This window comes from Pagrus pagrus (genome assembly GCF_965226575.1).
Source record: "Pagrus pagrus genome assembly, chromosome: 23".
NCBI lineage: Eukaryota > Metazoa > Chordata > Actinopteri > Spariformes > Sparidae > Pagrus > Pagrus pagrus.
In genome coordinates this window covers 7,709,400-7,734,061 of record NC_140205.1, presented here as the reverse complement: position 1 = coordinate 7,734,061, position 24,662 = coordinate 7,709,400, and the positions used below count along the sequence as shown (strand labels likewise).

The window sequence follows — 24,662 nt, the reverse complement described above, 5'->3', positions numbered from 1 at the left end:
AAATGAACGCTGTTTCCGGAGAAGCGAAAGTGAAAGACGAGCTGTGGAAACGTCCACATCAGCTTCCACGAAGGAAAAGGACACAAACTTTAACGCTTTAAAGAAATGAAAAGTACATTTAATAATCTCTTGACGTTTGTTTAAACTGCCTTTTCTGACAGTCTACCTTTACAGACTGTTTCCTGCACAGCATGGTGAGTAACTATCACGGAGTCACTCCCTGGATTACCGACAGACAGACGAGTTTCAGTCTGATGCTTGTGTGTTTATTTGTTGTTACAGGAATATGAAGCGTTTGATTATTCGTGGGAGACTTCAGGTGTGTATGAGACGACATTTAGTGACAGTGACTGGTGTTATTACTGGTAAAAGTACTAATACCTCAGCTGAAATACCCTGAAGTACTGTTGGAAGTAAAAGTCCTGCCTTAAAAATGTTACTTCAGTTAAAGTGTGTGAGTATAACCTGGAAAATACACTCAACTTAATGTGTTAAATATATAAGTCTACACAATGCAGGAAAGTGTCCCCTGTGACTGTTACACTATTATATATGAAGTCATTAGATTACTTCCACTCATGTATTCATGTAAAAGCAGCATTTTAAAGCTAATTTTACACCATTTTGTGTCAAACTGCAGCTCTTTACTTTAATTATGGATCAATCAGCTCAGTTTGATTCAGTTTGTATAAAAAAATCAGGAAGTAGTCAGAAATGCTGCCGCATGTTCCCCAAAGTGACGCCTGCGCAGTGTGAATGAATGAACTACAGTAACAGCAGCAAATCCTCACATGTGGACAGCTGACAGGTAAATGTAGTAAATGAAGTTAAAAGTACATTATTTCCCTCTGAGATGTGCTGGAGTAGAAGGAGAAAGTACCTCAGATGTGTACATACTGTTACCTTCAGCCACCGGCCTGGACTGTAACTGAATCAGCTCCACACCCAGACAGTAAAGAAACAGTCAGTGTCAAACATTAACCAGCCTGAACTGACTTCTGATCAGTTGTATAACCTGTGTGAGTTACTAGATGAGTAACTTCTTTTAAATGACTTTTATAGACTTGTTTTAATGTGAATTCACTCTTTTAAACTGATTTTTTTTGCCCTTTTTATTCCCTTTACTGCTCTTATATGTATGTATGTATATATATGTGTGTGTGTGTGTGTGTGTGTGTGTGTGTGTCATTAACATAAAACATAAACCCATAATAAGATCCCATATTCTTCGACTTCACAGACGATGAGAAACATTACGAGTGGCAGCTGTTGGTCGGACAGCAGTGGCTGCGGATCGACAACGACCAGGTGATCGAGACCCACTACTGCCAACCTGGAGCCAAAGGAATCACCATCAACACCAGCCATGGGTCAGTGTTGGTGACTTTTACTTATTTATGATCTTAAAGTTCAGGTATTGTATCCGGGAAGCACTTCGGCCTGATCTGGACGTATTCTCAGTCTTTAAATTATGACCAGCCTTTGAAAAAGTATCTAGACGAAGGGAATACAGGGAACATTAATATATTATGATCCTATGTTTCCTCCACAGGCAGGTGTTCATAGATTTTGATAAACTACAGACAAGGAATTCAGCTATGAAGGTGCAGAGACGCAGCTTCCTACCTCAGGGCCAGACGGAGGACGTGGGCTGGTACTACAGAGACGACCAGCTGTGGCGTGAATATGGATCCCAGGTGAGGACGGTTTAAACCCGTAAAACTCATTAGATTCTTGTGATTTCCAGCGTCTCCTCACTCTCCTCCTCTTCCTCAGAGCACCAACATGTTATCCTCCTCCATCAGCAGTAGAGATGTCGAGCGCCAGTTCGCTCTGAACCCTCAGGGATCCTTCAGCTTCACCGTGGGCTCCACAGGCTACAGACTCGACTTCTCCAGTGTGTGATGTTTCAAACAAATGCGACTTCATAAATGTCTTTCTGTACGGCTAAATCTAACTGATGGTGTTTTATCGGCAGCCATGAACCAAACAAACTGCAACTCAGGCATGCCCAGGAAAGTACGCAGGCGACCGAAGTTCAAATCCAACACAGGGAGGTAAGATACTTTCGTCTAAAACCTTTCTTTCCAGGCAAAAGAAGGATTTTGTATGTAAAACTTTGTGTTATCACATCTCTGCAGCCTTTACGCCGCCTCAGGTCTTCTCACGGCTTCCTCATCCCAGCTCAGCGACGGAAGCTACAAGTGGGAGTTCATGGGAGAAGAGGGGGAATGGACCGAATACCAAGCGCATGTAAGTAACAATGTCGTGTAGGTATAGGAAAAGATAGTAAATGAAAACTAGAGCTGCAACGATTAGTCGATCAAAGAAATAAATAATTGCCCATTAGTTTGATTATTGATTAATCGTTTCAGCCGTTTTCAATACAGAATATCATGTCTGCTGGTATCAGCCTCTTAAATGTAAGGATGTGCTGCTTTTTAAATATTCATGACGGTAAATGAAGAGTATTTGGGTTTTTCAACTGTTGGTTGGACAAAAGAACAACTCTGGGACATTGTGATGAGCATTTTTGAGATTTGAGTCGTAATTATAAGATATAAAGTCACAATTATGAGATTAAAAGTCATAATTAGTAGGAAAAAAAGTCATAAGTCTGAGATAAAATGTCATAATTATAAGAAAAAAAGTCATATTTATGAGATAAAAAAGCAGAATTATTAGATAAAAAAGGCAAAATTGAGATAAAAGTCATATATATAAGAGATGAAGTCACAATTTTGAGATTAAAAGTCATAATTAGTAGGGAAAAAAGTATTCAGTGTGAGATAAAATGTCATAATTATAAGAAAAAATTCGTATTTATTAGATAAAAAAGGCAAAATTGAGATAAAAGTCATATATCTAAAATATAAAGTCATAATTATGAGATAAATTATCAATATTTATCTCATGATTATGACTCACCATGGAAACTTTTTTTCTGATCAAGGCTTAGTTTTCCTCAGCTGACAGAAATGGGTCTATATGTTTGCCTAAGTTCCACTTTTGTCCCTCCAACGTGAAAAGTTTGTGCTCTATACGGTTTATCGATTAGTTTTTGTGTGCAGGTGTGTTCATTCGACAGCGCTGCCATCGAGAGACAGTACCAGCTGAATCCACGCGGCCAGCTGCGCTTCACGATCAGGAGATTCTCCTACACGCTGGATTTTTCAAGTAATGCGCACACAGACACCAACAAAGCTGCTCTAGAGCAAAAACCAGACAATGTATTGTTTTGATTTTTGTTGAGGACGACAGTTTAAATTGTCACTAAACCGTCCCTCTGGTTCATCACAGCAATGCATCAAGTCAATGACTCTATCGGGACGAGGAGAGCAGTGAGGAGGACTGCAGACTGTGAGAGTCAACAGAACAGCAGGTCGCTTTATTTACCCCGACCAACCCAGCCAACACCACATCAATTCATTTGAGCATCATTTCTGAACATGTTACTGTGTTACAATGTTTTCAACTTAAATTCTTCCTTTCCACAGTTCGGGCACACCCAGGTGGCAGTTTCAGGATAATGGCGGCATATGGAAAGATTATGCCAAAGTAAGACACAAGTTTCTTTTGTTGGCGTGCGGTTAAACACCGACATCGAGAGCAGGAAATCCAATAAATCAGTAAATAAGTGAGGGACAGTGTACCGCCATTGCTAGCAGCCTCACTAGGCTTCACACGGTACGGTAGTGCTTTTAGCTAAATGCTAAAGCGAGCATGCTAGCGTTAGGGATGCTCCTAACAACAAAAACAAGATAACGCCAAGAAAACAGTCAAAAAACCACAAGGTTAAACATTGTCCGAAACAATATTGCATATATTGTAGTATACAGATGGCTGCTTAACATCTTAGATGCAACAGCTAACCACATTAACATTAGCGAGCTAACGGATGCTATTTTTTTTTTTTTTTAATAAAGCAGCATTTGACAGGACATGTTAGTGCAAATTGTATCACCATGTGATTTAAAGCTGTAAATAATAATACATTTTAAAAAACAATAATAATAATAAGTTTAACCAATTAACATTTCTGGTGCTAACTAGCGTTGGTGCCCTGGTTCCTAGCTCATTGGCTTTTTCCCATAATTTTTTTCCTTCAGACTGTTTTTTCTGTCTTTGTCATGTAGAGAAATCATCGGTGCAGCATGTCCAGTCAGGACATCGAGCTCCAGTACCAACTGAACCCGTCAGGCACCACAAAGTTTACCACCAAGAGCTTTAACTATGAGCTGAACTTCTCAGGTGAGCCGCAAACATGGACGCAAACAAAAAATACATATTCTAAGAATCCACTACAACGTGGTGATGTCAAATTTAAATCTGTGTTTTGCAGCCATGACTCAGAGGAACCTGTCCACAAACACCACCAGATCAGTTCGACGACTCGACCAGTGAATGACTCAGGACTTTTCCACAAGCTGTCTTAGTGCGCAACGTTATTTAAAACCTGTTAAACAAACGGTGTGAGAGATTATTTCTGTTCTTTTATTCAGGGCGAACGATCAGAATGCATTTTGTCCTTTTCTGGAAGCATCTGCCAATTTGTTGTGAATGCATTTTAACTTTACCTTCTTACAAGACACTGTACCTCTCTTGTGCTGAGGTGTGTTTCCCACCCCTTTGAATAGTGTTTTCCTCTACCATTGCTCTCCATGGTGGGGTTGAGGGATTGGGTTAAGTTAAAGGTAGGCGTCATAAAGATTTATTTATTTAAAAGAGTTAAGTTAAAGAGGAACTTCACTAATGTTAAAGTCTGTTTACAAGTCTAAGAAATAAGTGTTTACCAGGCTGCTGTAACTTGCTCCTCATCTCCACTTCAGGCAAAAGGCTCGAGACATCATGAGGTGCTTTTTGCGTAACAAACCCAAATGTCTAAACAAATCGTCAGTGGACGTGTTGCATTGTGGATAATGTAGGCACCAGGCTTCAGCCATTCCCAAACTCAATTTGAAATCAGAGACCTTCTGGGGCCCATGCAAACTTTTAGTCACAACTCTGATCAACACAAAACTAAGATGAAGTATTTCACGTAATGTAACTCCCTTTTATCAGTTATAACTTTTCTAAATGTAAATATTTAATCAGGAATTTTTTATCATAATTTCAAATGAAAATTGAAAATGTATTTATATTTTTGTAGTTTATTGTAAGTTACCTTCAAGGCCCACCAGAGGGCAGAGGACAACACTTTGGGAATCACTGTGTGATAATGAGTCGACAATAACATGAGTTTCCTCAGGGAAACACGGATTAATGGGGAAACACACTTTGACACCACCTCTTTTAACCTAAAAACCAAAGGGCTGTTTACCAATGTTTCATAAAATCCTGCCTAGTTTGTCTTTTTACATTACCATCTAGCAAATCTTAAAATGTTAATGATTGAATACTGCCTTGTAAACAATGCACATGTAAAGAAAACTAATGTTTACCTTTTGACAGGATACCTCTTTAAGTTAACTTTTAAGTCCCCCATTGTCTTCTTTCTACACACTGTGGACTTTACAGTGACGTCCAGCAGTTTCACTTTGTTGATTTTGAGACACACATTCGAGAACATTTTGTGTGGAGGAGGATCTTTAAACACTGCCTACAAATAGTGTGCGGGAAGTATGTATCTTAAAATGTTCATTATTACTGCCATGCTATCTGCACTTTAGCTTGTCTTTCTTTCCTAAATTAAAGTTACCTAAACTCCACTGTCTTGTGCAGCGTTTTCTCAACACATCACACAAATAACGACCACCACTTCGAGAGGATTAGATTGTGTACTTTCCTTTATATGTACAGATTTTCATTGGACCACCTCAGAGACCAGCACCTCAACACATAAAACAAGGGCCACACTACACGTAATATGACAGCAGTGGTATACAAACAATCTTGTAGAAGAATAAGCTTTTTACTTTTCTGCTTTGGGGGTTCTGCCGGGATATGTGACACGCGCACCACAGATCACGTTCACTGTGCGATGAAATCAAAAAACTGCCACGTACTGTACGTCAATCTACAGGTGAAAATGCTCCAGTCAGAAGAAAAAAATGAACAGAACCTGACGAGTCAAATTCACTAGCAAGTAACACCTCGAACAGGCGGCGTTATTTTCACAAAAGAAAACGGAAGTCAACCCAATAAAAGACGTTTCACATCAGCATGTTAACAACAATCATTGTCAGCAGAAACACAGTGTGACCAAGGTGCAGCTAAAAACCCTAAAATGGTGTAAATCTCTTCAAAAATGTAAGATTCAGAATGAGTACACATTGATGTTAAGCTGTTTTAGAAAATCTGACAGACCTATGTAATTATTGTAGGTCAGTGGAGATGAAGGTACGGACGCGATACGCACCCTTCACGACCGATAAGGATTATTGCACACGACTCATCTAAGGCCTCTTAACCATTATCACAAGGACATAAAAATGCCAAGGCCCTCACAGAGCGATCCATTTTTAAATAACTATATATTTACACTTAATAATAATAATAATAATAATAATAATAATAATATTGTCATCAGCACAGGTCCTCCGACAGCAATCAAAATATAGAGTGAAAATCTTCATCGTTGTACAAATTTGATCAACAGAAATGGTGCTCGGGGAGGATTTGGAGCATCTTAAATACCTCTTCAGAGAAAATGCAGCTGGATGCGTGAAATAAAAATGGAATAATTGTTGGGAAAGATGCTAAAAATCAAACTTTAGATCTTCTGTGGTCAATTTCAGTAACATGCAACGAAGCAATGTGAGAGCAGACAGCTGATTAAAAAGAGAAAAGTATTAATACTTGGGTAACAGATGATTGCTGCCCGTCTAGTTCTACACATGTACCCACGTAAGGCACGATAGCCTAAGCAGTGCGTATGGTCCTCGTTCATTGACATTAGCATCTTGTTAAAAAGGACACTGCTGTAATAGCTACTCCACAGGAAAGTCATTCATACTGCCATTTACAGAAATGTCAAATTAAGGAATGGGTAAAAGCTAGATCTGCAGGCGTAGAAAAGCTAACGATAGAAGAACGAGACCAAAAATGGCGACCGGACTGAATCAATAGTCCAATTTGTGTCCGCGAAATGGAGGTTTCTGGTGCTGCAGAGAAACAGTGAGGCTCAGATTTTTCTCCACGGAGGAGCCTCCTGGATGCAGATCAGTGACTGCAGGCTAGTTGGTGCTACACTCAAAGCTACCTCCCACAGGGCTCAGACATTTTGATGTATGCTGCATTTTGTTTTTTAAGCCAACCCTCTGATCACTTTAGACATGCAGCAAAATCCCCAAATAGTCTGGAGAAGCAATAAAAAGGTAACGAAGCCTGAAACTGAGCCGCTTTCTCCCTCCCATCATCTTTTTCTGCCAATTTTAAGTGCCGATTCTGAAGAAACGCGTTTAATCCACTTCATCCATTCAATCATTCATGATATGAACACAAAACCTTTCCTGAATAAACTCAGTGGGGATTCATCCCAACCTGTGTTATTTGGACTCCCAACAAGTACAAAACAGTAGGAAACCCCCAGCATTTAAAGAACACAGCATTAGAAGAAGAAGAAGATGTTCCCGCCCCCCAACAGTTTGTCCTTCTGGTCCAGTACAAATGGAAATTGCCAGCTGAATGTGAGCGAGAGTCAGAATTTAAACCAGGTCGGATTAAAAATACAGACAGCGACACCCTTGAAAGGATTTTTTCAGTTTTTTTTGTTCTGTGAGAATTCAAGGCTCATCCATCCAAAGTTATTAAAGGAATATACTTCACTGGCATCTCTCTTTTTTTTTTTTTATGCGAGTTTAGCCGAATAAGTCTTTCAGATCATTGTTGACAGATGCACTCTGTTTAATTCCACTTTGGTTCAGACTAGCAGCAGCAGCAGCAGGTTGAGAAAAGTTCTGCGGGCTGAAAAAAGGGTTTGCTTGCATCCCAAACCCGCTGGGCACTCCTCCCATACCTACTGACGCGCCCTGCATTGCAGTCTGAGCGTTCTGGGGTGAGCTAAACTGATTGAGCCAAGGGGTGTTGGTTGTAGGCTTTGGGGCCATTTGGTTGAGGGAGACTTTGGGCTGGCTGGTTGTAAAAAGACTGTCCAAGGCTGACATGTCGGGGGCTTTATTCGTCTGTCCTTGATTCTGCGTCAGGGCTCCAAAGTTTGGGGTGCTGGTGGTGGTGGCCATGCCGCCGTAGAGGCCGGGGCCTGCGGGCCGCATGCCCATCCCCATGCCTCCAGTCTGAAAGCCCATTGGTTGGTTGAAGCCGTTGGAGACGGGGGCGCCCATGGGGCCCATCATGGGGCTGGGGGAGGGGAAGGCAGCGATGGTGGTGCCCTGTACTGGGGCTGGTCGGGCTGGGTTTGCCAAGGAAAGGCTGTTCAGAGATGTCATGTTGTTGAGAAGGCTGCTGGTCAGGTCCTTAGTCTACAACATAAATTGGAGAAGGATTAGGGGTGTCACGAAGCCAACTGATTTGTTTGGGAAGAGGGTTCACTTGGGACAGTCAAACCATTGTTGTAATTTTCGGGCGTTACCTTTGTGTTGTTGGTGGAGGCTGGTTTGACAGTCTGTGGTGCTAGTGGTTGCTGGTTCCTCAGTTTGGCTGCCTGCTCCTGCTCCTTAGCCAAGCGCTGTTTCTCCTCCAGAGTCAGAGACATCTGGGGAGATGCAGAGGAAGAGAAGACGGACCGTAAACAAACTGGACTGCATGCTAATTGGACGAAGGTGAAGATTTGTGTAAATTGTAAATGAGGCATGACATTGTTTCCGTACTCTATTAGGCTGCGGGGCTGCTGCTGCAGATCCGTTTTCTTTCCCATTAACCCCGCTGCTGCCAAAGATATCATCAATCTGAAAGCAAGAGGACAGAAGACTAATTGGAATCACTGCAGCAGAGACACATTCATTAGGCAAGTACACCCCTGTTGTCATTAAATCGACCTCCTACCTGGTTTCCAGAGCTAGGTGGGCTCTTGGTGTCCTCTGATTGGCTCCCTGGGTTTGAGATGTTTATACTCCTGTAAAAAGAGACGAAAATAAACAACAGCAGAAGGAATTTGAATCGAGGGAATCACACAAGCCTGGCTAGTCACACCATTATCAAATTCATGTGGCCAGTATCAACAGCTAATTGCTTCCTATGACAGATCCAATCTCCCCAGATGTTCCAGCGTATAAAATCCTCATTAATATGTAGAGCCATTTTATATTTTAATCAGACAGAGTAAAAAAAGGAGACCTCTGCTGCTCCTGCATGACGTGCAGCTGCTCCAACTTGGTCTTGTGTTCAGTCTCCATACGACTCAGCATGTCCCGTATGACCATCATGAACGAGTTAAACTGAAACATGGAACATAGACAGAAAATGCATTAAATATAATTACCTTTGCAGGTAAAGAACATTTAAAAAGGTGTGTGTTAGGGAGCGTATTACCTGGTTAAGGTTGAGATTGTTGTCTATACTAAGAGAGACCAGGTGGGGCAGGCTCTTGCTGGCGAGATTCTCTTTGGGGATGCCCAACTTCTTGTGGCTGAAGGTGCACTTATAAATTCCTAAAGTGAGGAGAGGGAGAGTCATTAACCCATCTTAACGTAATTTCTGGGCATTTTCTCTGAGTCAGTCACATTTTTACTCACTGTTATATCATTTTTCACTGCACTATATGCAGTGGAAGATGTTTTGCACCTGGCTAGACATAGAGAGAACTAAAGGATGTCTTTATGCAGTATAACAGAGTTATAATGCCATGAATTATAGAAGAAAAAAAAGACGAAAGCTGAATTTAAAATAGTTTATTTTACAAAAATTGATGTGATTTTGGTTAAATATCAGAATTTTAAGCTTAGATTTGGTTATTTTCATCGCATACGATTTGTTCAGCTGAAATTGGACAATCTGATAATCTTCTGTCTGCTCTTAGTTACAGTAGTCATTGTTCTTAGTCATTCTTGATACAATCACTGCCTGTAGCGGTGCTGGTATCCGTCTCTTTTATTGCTAGTTTTTATGTCTCTGTTAGAGTGTTGTGTCGTGTGTTTTATTCCTCAAAAGCCTAACCAGGGACAAGGACCGCAAATTAGCCAAGCCCTACTGTATATACACTGCAGCGGTTGCATTTTCGATGTTATGATGCCTACATGTATTGTCCCTGTCAAATACACTGATTTATACATAATTAATATCAGTTTTCAATATTCTGGAAGAATTTTGCCCCTTTTTAAAAAAAAAAAAAAAAGACAACATGCCTTTAAAACCTTCCTATGGGTTTAGGAATGAAGAGCATTAAGCAGACCCAGAGGTTGCTCGACTGTTAGTGTTAAGTGTTTTTACCTAGAATGCCCATGAGTACTGCAGGTTCTCTGGAGGGGATCTGTTGTAGGAAGGGCAGGATCTCATCAATGACATACCACTTGTCTAGATACTCCAGAATCTTCCCCAGACACACCAGAGAGTTCACACGAACCTACACAGTCACAAAGGAAGATGCAAACATAGAGTCAAACATGCATCTACAGTTTCAAAGAGGTAACATTTGACAATCGTGAGACATCTAAAAAAAACTGTATCTATGCGCAGGCAATGCAGCCTGAAAGGTACAAGCTGAAGGAGACTCACAGCAAGTGAGGAGGTCTGTAGGCAGGCTGATTTGATTCGAGGGATGAGGGAGTTCTTCATGGACGGGTAGTCAATCAGGTTGGCAAACGTCGGGATGATGTTGAGGCACAGCTCCTGCTCGGCCACAGATAAGATGTTGTGACATTTTTATGATGCAGAGAGCATTTATTCTCGCTGTGCTCTCGAGGTGATAAGAGAGCGTGGAGTACAGAAGGTGGAAAAAAATAACGCTCCACGTGGGATGATAAAAATATACACCAATGAAGTAAAGATTAGTATTCTGACAGTGTTTTTACTTCAGAAGATGAGGTGTCAAAGCAGCAAAGCACCCAGAAATCTCAACTAGGCCTAAAAATATTTTTGACACAGCATCTGGCTGATATATAAAACAAGCATACAGTAGCTCTTGGCTGCAGCAGCTGATGAGCCCCATTTCCCTCCCTTTTACCTGGATCTGTACAGAAGGGGCCTCCAGAGCTCTGTAGACCATAGGTAGCACGCAGTTCTTAATGTCCTCCGCCGGTGTCTTGGTCAGCAGGAGATCCATCTTCTGCAGGAATATCAGCAGGATCTGCACAATACAGGCACCCAGTGAGGCAAATAAAATCAAATGGAAGAGAAATTGATGCCACTTACTACAGATGAGTACAGCGTTAAGTGGAAGTTAACACAGGCAGTGCATTCAGCAGGTTTAGTTTAGCTTTTAGTGTTACGGACAACACAACGCACAAACTAGCTGATGTGACTGGAGCGAATCAGCAGAGAACACTCACCATATTACTAGCCTGAAGGAGCATGGAGAGAAAAATACAGAGAGAGACAAGTCTTGATAAAATGACATGCCGAGCACAAACAGATCTCTTTACTCGGTTATATTTATCTGATTAATGTCAAACATGCCCAAAGGGAGAAAACATCATGCAAAAAGTTTAAAGAGGAAAATCCCACTTTTCTGAGTCTTTTTCAAAGGATCATGTCAGTGATTGAGTGCATTTTGAGCTTACCAACTCATGCTTAGATTAGAAAAGGTAATGTCAACACACAACAAACCAACTAAGGAACGTGCCTGCGCACACCGCATGTGTCGAGTTCTGTGCTCTACCTGAACTGGCTCTTGCTGCTTGAAAACAGGCGTGAGGTCGGGCAGGATGAGGCGGACGTACTCGTCCTTGGTGCACTCCTCGGCGATCAGCAGCACGTTGGGCAGCACGAAGGGAACCATGTCCGGGTTGATGAACTCAGAGGTCAGCGCCGGCAGGATTCGATACACCACCACTCTCTGAGAGAAAAAGAAACAGAATGAAGCCATGAGCGGGATACCAAGATACCAACAAATTGTAAATGCATTGACAGAGTCTTCACATTTCAACACTTGCCACGTTCAACCATTCATACACTGATGGCAGAGGCTGCCAAGCAAGATGCCAACCTGCTAATCAGGAGCAACACAGCACTTGCCAATTATAGCGCCCCACACTCAACACACCAAACTGTCATTTGGGAGCAATTTCACATGCAGCTGGAGCGAGGGATCGAACAGCGGTTCAATCCCCAGCTTGGTGTGTGTGTGACTGGATGTGTGAATGGCTGACCTTCCAATTAGTGGATGGTCTGCTCCGGAAGAATTGTTTCACTGTAAAATGTACACTTGCTTTGTGGTAAAGAGGGCTATCAAATAGCTCAACACTTGGAGTACCTGTACATTAAACAAATCTGGAGATTATCCATTCTTAAATTCTGGGTTTTTGACCACTTAGCTCAACATTTGTACCTGGTGAACGCTACATTTCCTTTACAAAATGTACATGCAAAAATGTCCCCTTTCATAGGGTATACACTTTAAAATTTTAGTTGCATCTCCTCTCATTTATTAATATTTTGAAAATGTGACAAAGACATTTGGTTGTACTACCTTGGGTAGTTTGGGCAGCACTTTGGGGAGGCCTTTGTAGAACTGGGACTTCTGTAGGTTGTCCCTTTGGAAGAGGGAGTCAAAGTACTGCAGGGTCACAGCACCCACGTCGTCAAAAAATGGAATCTGAATTTCGCAAAAAGAAAACACAATAAGAAAGAAATCACCGCCATTTTGTAGCACACGTTAAAAATATAAAAATATGAATTTCTTGGTATCTGCATACATTTTGTTACAAATCAAACCTTGGTCATCTGGTCCGCATCCGGACGGACGTTGGGTGTGACGCTGAGCAGCATTTTGACATGCTCCCGCACCTCCTCTGGGATCTTGTTCAACAGGGCTGGACTCATGGTGCTCAGCTAAAGATTGAAAAACAGAGAAAGAATTGAACAGAGCAGACAAGAGGAGAATAGTAATAGTAACACACTCCTGCGCTACAGTGCACCATTTTGAGCTGTGATCTGCTCCACGACTTGATTTTTAAGAATATATTAAGTCCTCGTTCTGTTGGAACAGCAGAGCCCGAAGTGTGTCAAGTCGCAATCAGCAGGATTATTTCAAACACGTTTCCGTTTTGCCAGTCAAATCAAATCTGGAAAAGACAGCCGCCTACACTACGGATGCACAGTGACACATATCTGAGCAGACGGCTGTGGCTGTCAGAGAGATGAGCGTGAGAAATGGAAAAAATTAGCACGAGTGGAAAGACAATAATTCCCAGATGCTGCTTGGCCCTGATTGAAGCAGCATGTGAGTATTTTTCTCAAGAAGAGCAATCATCCCTGACAAGTTAAGGCATCATTTCATTATCATTATTTCATTTTAGTCTGTTTACAAAGTACAGTTCTTATAATTTCATTAAAAGATTTTTACCTGGTCCAGTTGCCTGCTGAAGCTCTTAAAAATGTCATGCTTGTTGACTTGGAAAACGGGCTTGCCCTCGTTGAAGACGGCGTGCATGACCACGCCCAGCGAGTACATGTCGGAGGCTGAGTCACAGCTGACGGACAGGATGTACTCGGGGGCCAGGTACTCAGGGTTGGGGAGGCAGAGCGGAGGGAGATTGGGCTCCCACTCTTTACATGTGTACTTAGGCTGAAGACGACAAGAGATCATAAGAATGTAAATCTTGAAGCTTGAAGGCAGTAAGCTCTACCCGTCAAGACTATACTCAGGGACGAAAATCCTTTTCTACACACCTCAGCGTCCGAGGGGTTGGTGGAGGAGATGCTGAAGTCGAAGCCCATGATCTTCCAGGCTCCGCTCTTGTTGAGGATGATGTTCTCCAGACACAAGTTCCCGTGGACCATTTTCACGCCACTGTGGAGGAAGGACAAACCCTCGGAGATCTGGAGAGAGAGAAAAAAACAGAAATGTCAGGGGAAATTAGAGCCAGACAGACAATAAGGCATTTTCATTTTTGCAATAAGCCGCAAACAGTCTGACATTTAACAGATTCGCAGATAAGTGCGAAGGTGTTAATTTGAATCTGACACGTCTCAGCTTTGGTATGAAAATGTTTCAGCAAAAAGTTGCTGTGGCAGACACTGCAGGCGTTTTCTAGTCCTATCAGCCATAAATAATCAAAAAATAAATGACGAGGCCGAAATATCAAGTTAATTGGCGTAACACTAAAAAAAAAAGCGAGCCGTGAGAATGACCTGGTTCAACTGGCTTCACAATACGAATGTGTGTTGGAAGTGTTAGTGTGCTCTTAATAACAAACAGACAAGTGCTCGTTAATAAATAATTCATCATACATCGTACACGTCTGACTGTCTCATACATGATGTGTACAGACGACCAGAACAGAAAGCAAACCTGTCTGCACTCTCACCTGTAGCAGGCCATACTTGGTCTCGACGTCATAGAGTTTGTACTCCTTGATGTCGTTGGGCATGGGGCTGGGCAGGTTGTCCCAATGACCCATCACGTTGGACAGACTGGCGAACACCGGCTCTGTACAGAACGCCAAGCAGTCTCTGAGGGACAAATACAGCAACAGCATCAGTGTCATTTCAAAACAACTGCGTGTCAAATGTTGATTTTATTCTCAAACAGACGGAGACGATTGATAAAACGAGCAAAAGCAAAAACGGACACAAGGAAGTGTTTTGAATTTAGAGTAGCCAGGGGTGAAAGTTTAACAAAGACAGGCTGGTAAAAGGAAAACAGGCACAAGACAGCCTCAACCTTGTTTTGCCCACAGGGGACATGCATTATTCAGAGACCAGTCTACCGAGTCTTTTGATCATGACAGCTTCTGCTCGCATACGCACACACAGAGGCAGACAAATAGATTTGTTATGCAATTTTTTACTTCGAGTGTCAAGCCCCTCTTTGAGCTCTGACTCGTTGAATTTGTCCTTGGTCTGTGTGTGTGTGTGTCTGTGTGTGCATTATTCACCGTGATTCTTCCAGGGGATGCTGCACAGTCAGGAGACGGGGATGACGCAGTCTAGTCAGCTGTTGCACTCCTTTTTTCAGCGAGTCAATTATTTGGTCCTTCTCGAACTTCTGATACTTGTCAACCACCTTCTTATCAAACACAAACACTGCCACTTCCTGGAGGGTCGAAGCCGAACAACAATTAGCACATTTTTATCTTTATTAAGTCTCACGGCAACTTCAAAAACAGCACAAGCATAGTCAGTTGTCTATCATTTAAATTGAAACGTCTTATGATTTGGAGCTGGAGCTGGTATTAACACATCCAAACCTGTTTGGTGGACTTCTTGGTGCCGTTGTAGATCCTCCAGCACAGGCCAGGACCCCCGCTGGCAATATGTCGTCCAACCTCAAACTCCCTCGTCACCGGGTTGCCCATGACAGCACTGGTGACGTCCGCCGTCACCTTCGTGACGGTGCTTTTCAGCTTGTTCAGCATAGACTCCATGTTCACGCCTCACCTGGCAGCTGAAGGTGGATGACATACCAATCAGGATACTTAAACAAAGAGTCTGTCAAAACAATCAGAGTTTTTCGCCATCCCTGAAAGAGGCTGAGGCCAAAACCCTTTCCAGCGAAGCAAAAGCCTTCAACAATCCTTTAGACGTCCACTCTAATGCACCTGCCTGAAAATTTGCACATCAAAGTGGCCCACCAGTGTCCTGCCTGTGACGGCTGAGGAGAATAAGCACCATAACAGCCCAAGCTGTCCCCAAAAATATAAAATGACTCAGTGAAAACTCAGCCACACCACATTAAGGCTCCCTTTCAAAATCCTTCAGTGACTTGACAGCATGTTAGGCAACAGGAAGTCAGTCAAAAGAACATGGCCGATGGTCGCAGAGCACAATTATTTCTACATGACCAGTTTATTCCGGGTTTGATTAAGAATGCTTACAGTACTTTGATGTTTAATTCTCTGCACTGCAACACAGTTGAATAAGCAATTTTCTGGATATTGAGATGCCCGCTGTACAGTCCGCATGATTAATACCTTCCAGATTTCCACATAAAAAATATGTTAAGCATCGCAATAAATGGATCAAAGCACGATGAATCTCGACCTACATTTGTAGGTCCATGCCAACACCCAACTCGACTAATTCTGGTAATGAGAAATCCCTGCTTGTACTGTGTATACATAGTATATAACATTAATATACAGTATTAAACAGTATCTTCCTCAAGCTGCGTGACTTACAGTATCTGTTAAGAGCCAAACTGAGGGTGCACAGCATTATGAAATCTATCAATAATTGATGCATCTGATGCTGTCAGTTTTTATGTCAGTCTCAGTTCCCTTCAGATCCACCCAAAACAATAGTTTAATTCAAATAAGACAAACTGTGCAGAGAGATGTTGCAGGATTTCTGCCTGGTTTATAGGAGAATCTGCTGTAATATTGCGGCATAACTGTGTCATTGCTCATCATTTATTTACCATGTGATGGACAGAAGGTATAAGCCACTAATACATGCCAAAGAAGTCAACAAAACCTAAATATATATCTAAATCATTAATCATTCCCTCCTGCATGAGGCTGTTAAAAGCTATTATCTGCAACAGGTTTGAAGGATGTATGTGGCATAACTTTATCTTATGTCAGTTCACTTTATACAAACTGACATTGATCATCATTAGCTATTAGCTAGCTAGTGGCCAGACTAACAGATGTAAACTGAGAGCATCGTTTTGGACATCACCTCAGCAAAAGCACCTGCACTAGCACAGTTGTTAGCCAGCTAGGTAGCTAGCTAGCTAGTTAGCCGTCAGGATGCCAGGCAGTTTATCAACAGCAGCTTTGCTAACATGGTTATGATTTGACAAGCTACTCGTGTGGGAATAAAGAATACATTTATCGTTGGGTTGGAGCATTTCAATGTTGTGTTTGTATCTCAGCGATGACTGTCAGGTCTGATTGGGAAATAGCTTGATGTTAGCCAAGTTAATCGTCTTGTTTAGCCTGTACGCACACATCAAACTGGCACAGTAACGCGCTGTGACACAGTTATCGTTAACGGCTACCCTCCAAAAACCCTCTTTTTAACCCGTTATCTACCTAAAGGCTGACATCATCGTTTGCCTCCGTTGGCTGCCGTGAAAGACTTTTTTAGACAAACAGATCACGGTAGCTTCCCGAGCTAACTAGCCAACAATGCGCAAAGAAGACAGTGACGTTACTGTCAATACAGTCAAATACCGTCTGTTTCAATACAAAAGTGTCACCCCGACACCCTCCAGCTGCTTACCTTGATATGAAAAGGGCTCTCGGTTGTATTTCCCTTCAAGAAGTCGACTCTCGGCAGCAGCGCTGTCAGTTATGGCTGTGAAACACAGCCCCCATGTCTTCCAGGAGCATACGAAATGAGATAGCTTCAAACGCTAGTGAATGAACAACCCTACTTCCGGGTTCTTTAATGGAGTCAGGTGCATCAACGTCACCTGTTTTTTGTTTGTTTGTTTTTTGAACAATTTGTCACTATGAATAAATAAATTGTACATAAAATGTTTTGATACACACAGTAAACAGCCTGAATTCGCTTTCAGTGAATAATTTTATTTGATCCCTTGCTAATTTTGAGTAGTGTATGACATGAAGTGGTCCACTAAACTAATATGCCCAGAAGTAAATAAAAAAGTTGCTCATACTACTGTTGTACTTTGAATTTTTCCATTCAGGGCTTTAACTTGTAATGGTTTTCAGACAATTGCATTTTTACATTTACTTAAATAAAGGTTCTGAGTACTTTATTCCACCACTGGGATCCATGTTTTGATAAATGTCTTTGCAGAAACTGCAGTTTAAAGGGTAACTCCACAAATGATTCACATTAAAGTGTATTTACAGGTCTTGGGAGAGTAATACTGCATATGTGTAAAAAGCAGTATAAAAAGGTTGCAGAGGAAGCTGCATGTAATCTGATAAAGTGCCTCCAGTGATGTCACTCAGAAGCTAAGTTGCATTGTGGGTAATGTAGGTGCCAGGTTTTGTGTGGAATAAAAAAGCAATATCTCTGGTTTTGTTGGATTGATTTGGATTATTTGTTTATAAACCGTCCATAACGAGTCAAACAGTATAAGTGTAATGGTAGACCAGTGGACTGCTTTTCAAACAGGGCGCCTACATTACCCACAATGCAATTTAGCCACTGAGTGACATCACTGGAGGCAATTTTTCATTTTACATGCAGCTTCTACTGTAGCCACTAAAGGCTTTGTACTACATTTTCCACATATACAGTAGTACTTGAAACATTTACAGTGGCAACATACCTGAAATTCTGAATAACCGTACCTTAATTAAGGTTACCAGATCTGATTGGTCACATCATTTGGTGAACTATGGGGCAGTATGTGGATAAGTTGTGAAAAATATTACAGGGACCCAGGATCCAGGACCGCTGAGGGTCCATAGACTGCGCAAATACACATGCATGAAAAGAAATAGCAGCCAAGTCTTGTTTGAGAAAACATCAATTAGTCTTTTATTAGTTACTTGTTATTGCAAAATAAAATAAAGCATGTTGCAGCATCGTAAAGTGCATTCTAACAAGATTTCAATGTCTGTAAAGAACAAAAGATGCTGACTGACATGAGATTTGACTGTAAATTACCTTTTGTCTGACCATAGCCTCACAAATTGGTTTCATATTTCCCAAAAGATTAAATCAGTAGGCTAAAATTATTACGCATCTTCCATCAAAACACATAATGTCCAACTTTCAAGTAAAATCCTAAAAAGTTACAATTAAAACATTTGACCAAGATACTGGTATTAAAAACGTGCTTCAACCTCCAAAATATAAAGCAGATGATATTAACCTGAGCTATAGTGAGTCTAACACATTATTGTACCCTTTCTGCTTTAATTTCATATTAGCTTTAATTTTAAAATCTTCAGAGATCTTCATCTCCAACAACAAACAAAGCTACAAACTGTTAAACCATTATTCAGCTACATTAGTGTTGCACTTAACAGTGTTTATCCTTAACCAGCCTACAGCTGCTACAGCTAACTGAAAAAAAAAACAAGAAACAAAATGGCTGCTATAATATTGTTGTTCTTCATGCCTGATCAAAAGTGCACAGTATTACTTCTACAAACCAATGTTCCATCTTCAAAGCCCCAATTAACCAAACATAAATATCTCTTAAAGATAACAACAGACAAAAGGAATATTCATTAGTCCACGAGCTGTTCACTAATTGTCAATAATCCCTTTTAAGTTTTCACACTTCACATTTACTGTATTCTACAGTAACGTCAGAACATAAAGCAAACAACATGAATAACCTTTACGACAAAAAATTAGTGTCATGTACAATTAAAAAAACGACTACACCTGATGTCATAGATGAGATGTTTCGTTAATAAACGAGTGCAAAACAACTATAATTACGCCTATGATTAATGCTTCATCAGACTGCAATATTTATCCGACAGATAATGCATCCAATACTACAGGACAGTGAGAAGTATAAGAACAAAACTGAAAAAAGACATAACAGAATATCTTCAAATAAAACTTTTAAAGGCATCTTGTGACTTAAAGGAAATTGGGGAGGCTGTCAATCCCTCTCTTAAACTAGACATTAGGTGGGATTAGAGGTGTGACTGAGTGCCAGTTTTCGAAGTATCCAAAAATTAGAAAAAAGACAGCAAGTTTAATTAAATTATTATCCTCCTCCAGTGTAAGCGCTGTACCACTGCAAACTAGCTTTGTGAAGTGCATCCAGGAAGCCAACACCCTTCAGATGCATGTTTCAGAAGGTGCAGGAGAGATGCTGGAGGAAGACCACGGGATGATGCTTTTCAAACTCTTTGAGCAGCCTCCTCCTCTCCTTCACAGGCATGCTTCTGCTGGAGGAAATGTCACAGAGGAGCTGTTTGAGGCTCTCCAGGGTGGTAGCCTCTCGCTGGTCCTCGTACTCCTGTGGCGTCACCTGCTGGCAGAAGGTGAACGCTGCAACACACGGTGGAGAAGAGGCAATCAGTTTTTGAGTGCAGCGTGTAGTTAATGTTCGGTGGGGCTCTGGAGCAATAGTGCCACCATGTGGTCATTTCTAAAACACTACCTTTGGGTTGTAAATCCTCATATGTAGGTGAGTTCCTCACCTTAAGATAACTCAGTATAAATATACTGTGGTGCAGATCTGAATGAAGATGCAGATTAAAACTTTAAAACTATTTCTTAATTCTAATATACTAAATTGTAAGGATTGTGCAGCCTCCATGGAGATAATTACAAACAACTTTTAACCAGCATTTAAGTGGGACAGATTAGAGACTTAATCTTCCACTGTCGTATATATAAGTTTGAAGGAATCTGTATAACTCCTGAGGGTTATTTCAGGTTGTGGCGTAATGAGTGAATAATTAGTTGTATTTAACTTACTGGCAATTGAGTCGGGGTCCTTTCCCTGCTGCATTGTCCTCAGTGTCCTCCTCACAGCTTCAATGAGGGATGTAGGAGTCTGTGTTCATGACAGGAAGAAAGAGTAAAAGGATATTTCAAAATGTTGAATCCAAACTGAATTGAACAACCATTAACAGGTATCTGTAGATCTACTTCACTTTAATGATCAATTAAGACATTGAGGACATGTGAACCTTTTCTGCTGTCTTTAAAAAAGAATGTTTATGATGCATTCATTAAAACATTTAAGTGTACCTTGAAGAGCTCAGTGCTATTGTCCATGAGAAACAGCACCAGGTTTTCACTTTGGGTTCGAGTGATTTCATTATTCTGAACAATCGCCCTTTGAAAAGTGCGACAGACCAAGGCCCTGTTATTAATCTGGAAGCAAACATAGGATGTGGTCAACAATAGATTTCAACCCAAAGATCAGCGATCCAACCTTAGATATGATGCCAAAAGAAAAAGCTGTAAGATGGTTTTTAACGGTACATTTTCTTCCCGTTATTTAAAATATACTGCATTTTTTTATTATTTCTTAAATTATGTGCACAGAAGACTAGCGATGACTGTGGTTTGGTGAAGGAGATGAACTACCTGTTTCTGAAGACGACAAGCGTCTGGGTGAGCTGCTGTGTCCATGAAGGCCAGTAGTCTCCTCAGTTCATCTCTCACACTCGTCTCCAGCAGTCGCAAACACAACTGAGATGCTTTGATGGCCTCCTGCAGTTTCCCTTCATCTGGAAAGAAACAAAATGTGGTCAAGACGGGAGGTGGAAAAGGAATAGCGTGCTTTGGTTGTATAATCACTGTATCTTTATCTCATCTCACGCAGCAAATTCAGAATGGCAGCATGTATATCCAGGTGCCGTCCTGAGAGAAGTGGAACTTTTTCCTGTCCACTGTAGTACTTGGCAATAGTGTCAAAGAGCAGTTTCTTCTGGCTTTCCATCTGCTCTGCCTGGTCATCTTCTGAAAAGACGCCACCACCTTGTTGGCTGAGCTGTTCCCCTGCAACCACGATCAGCTGGTCGGGAAAGAGCTCCAAGCAGTCTGCCGCTGCTGATAGCCACCCGTCCAACCTGTAAACAAAGTGCGGCGAAACAGAACACAATGCATTATAATTTCTGAAAATGCAGGAACATGATCAGGTGACATAATTCAAGTCTATGTCCACTATGCATGAAAAAAAAGCTTTTAAGTATTAATCACAGCACTGACTGTGGCATGTTAAGGGTGTCCCGCAGCTCTCTCTCCAGGCATGTGTTAGATATAACCAGGTCCTGAGCTGCCAGAGGAGTTCTGCAGGCCTGGAGCTGACCCCTGACAGGAGAAGTCAGGATGCAGTCCAGCATGGGCACCTCTACTGTCTGCAGCAGCTGCAGCAGCGTCTGCTGCTTCCAAACCTCATCCACCACTAGGGAGTACAGAGGTAAACAATATTTGAGAGAAAAGCACAAACTCTAATGGACTGTTGGTCCCTTGTATTGGGCACCCACCACACTGCCAAGTAGTGGCAGATAAGCTCAGGCTTACCAGCTTTGGACAGAAAGGCAGAGGTAGTGGGGGTTGTGTTTAAAGCTTGAGATAAGGTTGGTCGCAGGTTGATGGTCTTCAGCAGCCTCTCAACCCTCCTGTCTGAAGGTCCGACAGCGAGGGGGTTAGAGATCGTCCTCAGTTCCTTCAACCTTCACAAACAAAACAAAGTTTTATGGTAACTAATAAACACACTGTGTGTAGAGGGTGCTGGGTAACAGAGCTTTACAATGTTGTGAAAATAAAGTTATCAGAATGATTTTCACTGAATAAAACCATACATTAAAACAAGGTGATAATATTTTGGGTATGACTGCATAATAATGTGTAGTTAGAGGGGTGTTTAAATTCAGAAATCACTATTGCTCAACAGTAATGCTGCCTTTTAAGACCTCGTAAACACAATGATAGATAAAATTAACCAAAATTAAAGATGATAACTTGAACTATTTGCCAATATCATATCATGTTCATTCGTCTCCCATGAGTGTTTCATTTCAATGCACTGTTTCTTATTTTGCAATACAGCTTCTATATTGAACATAGTAAGTCAGTTGAGCACCACTAAAACCAACCTAGAGCTCTTCTTCCTCTTCATCTCCTGTTCCTCTGGTGCCATGTTCTCTGTGTCACTACTGCACTCCTTCATGGCAGAATTGTGTAACACTTTATATTCCAGAAAACGGTAAAGGCTGCAGCTGCTGTCCTCGAAGGTCACCTCCTTGTCTCTGCGAAACAGCTTTGTGCCCACTGGTTCGAACACCTTGGCCTCCATCAGTGCCTGGCAGAGCCGGGCAGCTTTGAGTCGAGACACTTCGCTGGTGCAGAACACCACATTTTGCATCAAATAACTGAGGACGGCATCCACGGCGTCTGAGCCTGTGAAGCATTCAGCATGAACACAGAGATGCCTTCTACAGCGTCGCACCTCCACCTGGGTTTGCAGAGCCTGGATGATGTTGTGCCACAGCTGGGTGGCACCAAAGGGCCCAGAGAAACCTAATGGAGAAACCACAGAGTTAAAAGAAAAGGGGTTGAAAATGGCTGTGACTGCAGCTGAAAAGGGAATAAAGTTAAAGTTTTTAAATTACTTTTAATAGGTCTTAAAAAATGTCCATTACAAATAAGCTGAGTCACACCGATTTACTCCTACTTACTTTAATGTTAGGATTTTTTATTATTTTCAGTACACGCGTGCTACAGACTCCTATCGATATATTCCATATAAATAAAAGTTATACAGAACTATTACTATCTATATGAATATCACAGGCAAAACAATATATACAAACATGTACATATATTTATAATTTACTTTTACTTGTACTTATAATTACACATTTTATATTATTAGTAGTAGTGGAACATTTATTGCCAGAAAATTTCATATCAGATACTTTAAGCCTTATACCCAAGTACTAATCATATGGGAGACTTTCACTTTTACTAAAGTAATATTGTAACGATATCTTTACAGATATACCAGACAACTCTGGTTACGTACGTTTAATAAAGTACGTAAAGCAGTCACGCATTTTATTTCCCACGTAAAGCTTAACTTGCAAAAGATCGCTTACTTTTCAAACGTTTTAATACAGGACTTTTACGTGTAACAGAGTGTTTTAACAGTTTGTACCGCTTCTTTTCTTTAAGTTAATATTAAGTGTCAATGTCAGTGTCTGTAAACGTCTCGGTTATTAAACATTTTCACCAAATAACGTCATAATCAACGGTTTAAACACAGTCGTGATGTCTAACGTACGTTACTGATCTGTCAATGCTAAACTCCACCGCGTCTTAGCATACACAAATGTACTCTGTTTACGTGGTTGTATTTATATAAAAGAGATATTAGCTAACTTGAAACGTATTTAGCGTTGATTTTCGGGTCTTACCATGCTGTATATTCTCACGAAAACTTCTTGTTTGGCTGTTCAACCTTCTGAACCGAGGAGTCAAATCAACCGCCATCATGAGCTCTCCTTGTGACGTAAACAACCTTCTTCTTCTACTACACATAATCGACAGGTAGCACGCTGCTGCCCCCCACAGGCAATACAACACACTGCAAGCTGTTGTTATATATATAAACCATCTGGATGTTTGTTGAAGCCAAACCACAATGACTCAGTTGTAAAAATGAATGCAATGACATCGCCCCAGCCGTTTTATGGCATTTTAACAGACTCCAGTAAAGAAAAATGACTTCCCACCCATCTGTGCTTTTTTGCTGCCAATTGTTATCTAATTCTTCCAATAAAACTCTTACAGTCTCTGCTCTCCATAAAAAATCCCTGTGAACATCTACATTTTGAACAACTTAAGCCGATAGAAAAATGCTGAGCACAATTCGTGCGAATGACTTCTGAGGGATTTCATGTTTAAACCACATTAAAATGCATGTGGAGGTGAAGTTTGGTCGTGTTAAGAGCATAGGGATAGGTTCAAGTTGGTAAACAGATGAATTACAGGACTCTAACCCAGGAGACCAGGGTTCGCGTCTGATATGAAACCAAATGTTGACACATTATTCAGTTTTCAGTGTCACTTTGGTTAGGTTCAGGTACCAAAAGTACAAGGCTAACTAAAGGCAGAAAAAAAAACTATTTGGTTAGGTTAAGACACCAAAGCTATGTGGTTAGGTTTAGACATAAAAACTTCTTGGTAAGTTTTAGGCGACACAACTACTTGGTTTACTTTAGGCAAGGAAACTGCTTGATTACCTTTAGGCACCA

General features: G+C 41.2%; 3 protein-coding genes across 4 annotated transcripts; 1 reads left to right on the top strand and 2 right to left on the bottom strand.

Annotated features, from left to right (window-relative positions):
* The first annotated feature begins 49 nt into the window (after positions 1-49).
* LOC311252770 (uncharacterized protein) lies at positions 50-5,708 on the top strand. The gene is made up of 12 exons (XM_084346297.1): positions 50-194; positions 283-319; positions 1,241-1,370; positions 1,553-1,697; positions 1,777-1,897; positions 1,979-2,057; positions 2,142-2,253; positions 3,072-3,177; positions 3,301-3,382; positions 3,498-3,558; positions 4,137-4,251; positions 4,343-5,708. The coding sequence occupies exons 1-12, from the start codon at positions 192-194 to the stop codon at positions 4,402-4,404; spliced, it is 1,053 nt and encodes a 350-aa protein (XP_084202423.1). The 5' UTR covers positions 50-191; the 3' UTR covers positions 4,405-5,708.
* A 74-nt stretch (positions 5,709-5,782) lies between these two features.
* Positions 5,783-17,358, bottom strand: scyl2 (SCY1 like pseudokinase 2). 2 transcript variants are annotated; one of them, XM_084346295.1, is made up of 19 exons: positions 17,224-17,358; positions 15,246-15,442; positions 14,934-15,091; positions 14,364-14,508; positions 13,726-13,875; positions 13,400-13,621; positions 12,769-12,885; positions 12,524-12,649; positions 11,714-11,890; positions 11,385-11,396; positions 11,060-11,182; positions 10,612-10,725; positions 10,327-10,459; positions 9,430-9,548; positions 9,235-9,335; positions 8,944-9,013; positions 8,769-8,846; positions 8,531-8,653; positions 5,783-8,420 (listed from the first exon to the last, which is right to left on the bottom strand). In XM_084346295.1, exons 2-19 carry the CDS (start codon positions 15,420-15,422, stop codon positions 7,800-7,802), a joined length of 2,766 nt encoding a protein of 921 aa, XP_084202421.1. In that variant the 5' UTR covers positions 15,423-15,442; positions 17,224-17,358; the 3' UTR covers positions 5,783-7,799. The 2 variants fall into 2 exon arrangements, with proteins under 2 accessions (XP_084202421.1, XP_084202422.1); XM_084346296.1 differs by lacking the exon at positions 11,385-11,396 and having other exon boundaries at positions 5,784-8,420.
* A 1,074-nt stretch (positions 17,359-18,432) lies between these two features.
* On the bottom strand, positions 18,433-23,917 carry depdc4 (DEP domain containing 4). The gene is made up of 9 exons (XM_084345415.1): positions 23,823-23,917; positions 22,503-22,926; positions 21,928-22,079; positions 21,613-21,808; positions 21,223-21,473; positions 20,989-21,131; positions 20,647-20,772; positions 20,371-20,449; positions 18,433-19,938 (listed from the first exon to the last, which is right to left on the bottom strand). Exons 1-9 carry the CDS (start codon positions 23,899-23,901, stop codon positions 19,739-19,741), a joined length of 1,650 nt encoding a protein of 549 aa, XP_084201541.1. The 5' UTR covers positions 23,902-23,917; the 3' UTR covers positions 18,433-19,738.
* Between the last annotated feature and the right edge of the window lie 745 nt (positions 23,918-24,662).